The sequence below is a fragment of the Phocoena sinus genome, chromosome 2 (genome assembly GCF_008692025.1).
Source record: "Phocoena sinus isolate mPhoSin1 chromosome 2, mPhoSin1.pri, whole genome shotgun sequence".
NCBI lineage: Eukaryota > Metazoa > Chordata > Mammalia > Artiodactyla > Phocoenidae > Phocoena > Phocoena sinus.
The window spans coordinates 126,334,204-126,336,509 of NC_045764.1; the positions used below are offsets into that span (position 1 = coordinate 126,334,204).

The window sequence follows — 2,306 nt, forward strand, 5'->3', positions numbered from 1 at the left end:
TAATACATCTATGGATGTGAATTTCAGTGGCAAACATTAACTTCCAAACAACTGACACCAAAGGAATTTCCAATCAAAACACAAGCATGGTGGCTTTCATTCAATGTAGAGCTGTGATAATTCTATAAAGAGACCCTGAGTCCCTAAGTCCTGTAATATGATTTTACCCTGTGACACTAATGCAAAACACATCAACTCTAATGCACAGATTCTGATGCATCATGATAAAAAGATAGCCTTTATCTATATCAGAAAATGCTGAGTTGTCCAGTGCAGTATAGGCTGGTCATTGCTGATCTACTGAAATTCTACATCCTCCAGACTGAGCAGTATTGTAGAACTCACAAATATTACATTTCATGCCTAATATATGGAACTGGACTGTAGATTTTCCATTGCAATCATTGCAGAGAATATCCATAGTCATGTTCTGATATTCTGATGGCATAGGAGTCTGTGCTACCTCATCATCCAGCTGTCTCCAGTACCTAGTCATATCTAAAGCAGAATGCATATATAATGGACATCTGTAGCCTTCTTTCAACATTTCTTCATAACACGTTCTGTGTAAAAGACGTCCACATGGCAAGACATGAGCAACAATACAGATGTGTGAATGTCCTGCAAACATATTGGACAATTCTGCCGGGCAACATTTTCAATACACTTGTGCTTTCCTTGGAGATTTATTGTGAGGCATAAATTACATTTCAGACAGTGAAAAAAATCTTCCTTTGGACCAATCCTACAAATTCCACAGTTTTCACAGTGATACTGTTTCTTGTCTTTGTCAAACAGATGGCACATACTAAAATAATGTTCTCCAAACAATGTGCTACATTCTTCACAAGTCTGTTGTGCACGTTGGATTTTTTCACAGTTTATGCACTGCACTTCCTTTACTTTAAAGTGATCTAGCAGACGATCTTCATTGTTATCATGACACAACTGGCAAGAATAAAGCTTGTCACAGCATGGTGCCTTCAGGAGACATCCTCTGTCATAGTGCTCGCAGCCCCGCCGCCCTTGCGCTTGCCCACGGGCGCCGTCTTCCTGCGCCGAGGCCGCCATCTCCTCCACCTCTTCCACCTCCCCTCAAATTCCACGGACCCTTCCCCCAGGACGAAAGCTACGCCCTGAGAAGCATCACAGCTCTACCCTACCCCCTCCTGGGTACAGCTCCCCAGTAGTTTGTATCTCTTAATCCCATAACTTTATATTGCCCCTCCTCCCTTCCCTCTCATCATTGGTAACCACTAGCTTGTTCTCTATACCTATGAGTCTTTTTCTGTTTTGTTGTATATATTGATTTGTTTTATTTTTTAGATTCTACTTATAACATATGGTATTTGTCTTTTTTTTTTTTTTTTTTTTTTTTTTTTTGCGGTACGTGGGCCTCTCACTGTTGCAGAGCACAGGCTCCAGACGCGCAGGCTCAGCGGCCATGGCTCACGGGCCCAGCCGCTCCGTGGCATGTGGGATCTTCCCGGACCAGGGCACGAACCCATGTCTCCTGCATCAGCAGACGGACTCTCAACCACTGTGCCACCAGGGAAGCCCTGTCTTTTTTTTAAATAGATCTTTATTGGAGTATAATTGCTTCACAATACTGTGTTTCTGTTGTACAACAAACTGAATCAGCCATATGCATACATATGTCCCCATGTCCTCTCCATCTTGAGCCTCCCTCCCATTCTCCCTATCTCACCCCTCTAGGTCATCTCAAAGCACTGAGCTGATCTCCCTGTTCTATGCTGCTGCTTCCCACTAGCTAACTATTTTACATTCAGTAGTGTATATATGTCGATTCTACTAACTTCGCCCCAGCTTCCCCTTCCCACCCCATGTCTTCAAGTCCATTTTCTATGTCTACATCTTTATTCCTGCCCTGCAACTAGGTTCATCAGCACCATTTTTTTTTTATTCCATGCATATGTGTTAGAATACGGTATTTGTTTTTCTCTTTCTGACTTACTTCACTCTGTATGACAGTCTCTAGGTCCATCCACCTCACTACAAATAACTCAATTTCGTTACTATTTATGGCTGAGTAATATTCCATTGTATATATGTGCCACATCTTCTTTATCCATTCATCTGTCGATGGACATTTAGGTTGGTTCCATGTCCTGGCTATTGTAAATAGTGCTGCAGTGGACATTGTGATACATGTTTGTCTGACTTATTTCACTAATCATAGCACTCTCTAGCTACATCCATATTGTTGCAAAAGGTAGAATTTCATTCTATTTTATGGCTGAATAATATTTCTTATATGTGTGTATATATATCTATAGATATATACA

At 41.3% G+C, this 2,306-nt stretch overlaps 1 protein-coding gene across 1 annotated transcript; it reads right to left on the reverse strand.

Annotated features, from left to right (window-relative positions):
• Positions 1-273: 273 nt before the first annotated feature.
• On the reverse strand, positions 274-1,071 carry LOC116749321 (RING finger and CHY zinc finger domain-containing protein 1-like). Its single transcript, XM_032623583.1, is given in 2 exon segments — positions 274-606; positions 609-1,071. Coding segments are annotated over 2 exon segments (783 nt in total). The 3' UTR covers positions 274-286.
• Between the last annotated feature and the right edge of the window lie 1,235 nt (positions 1,072-2,306).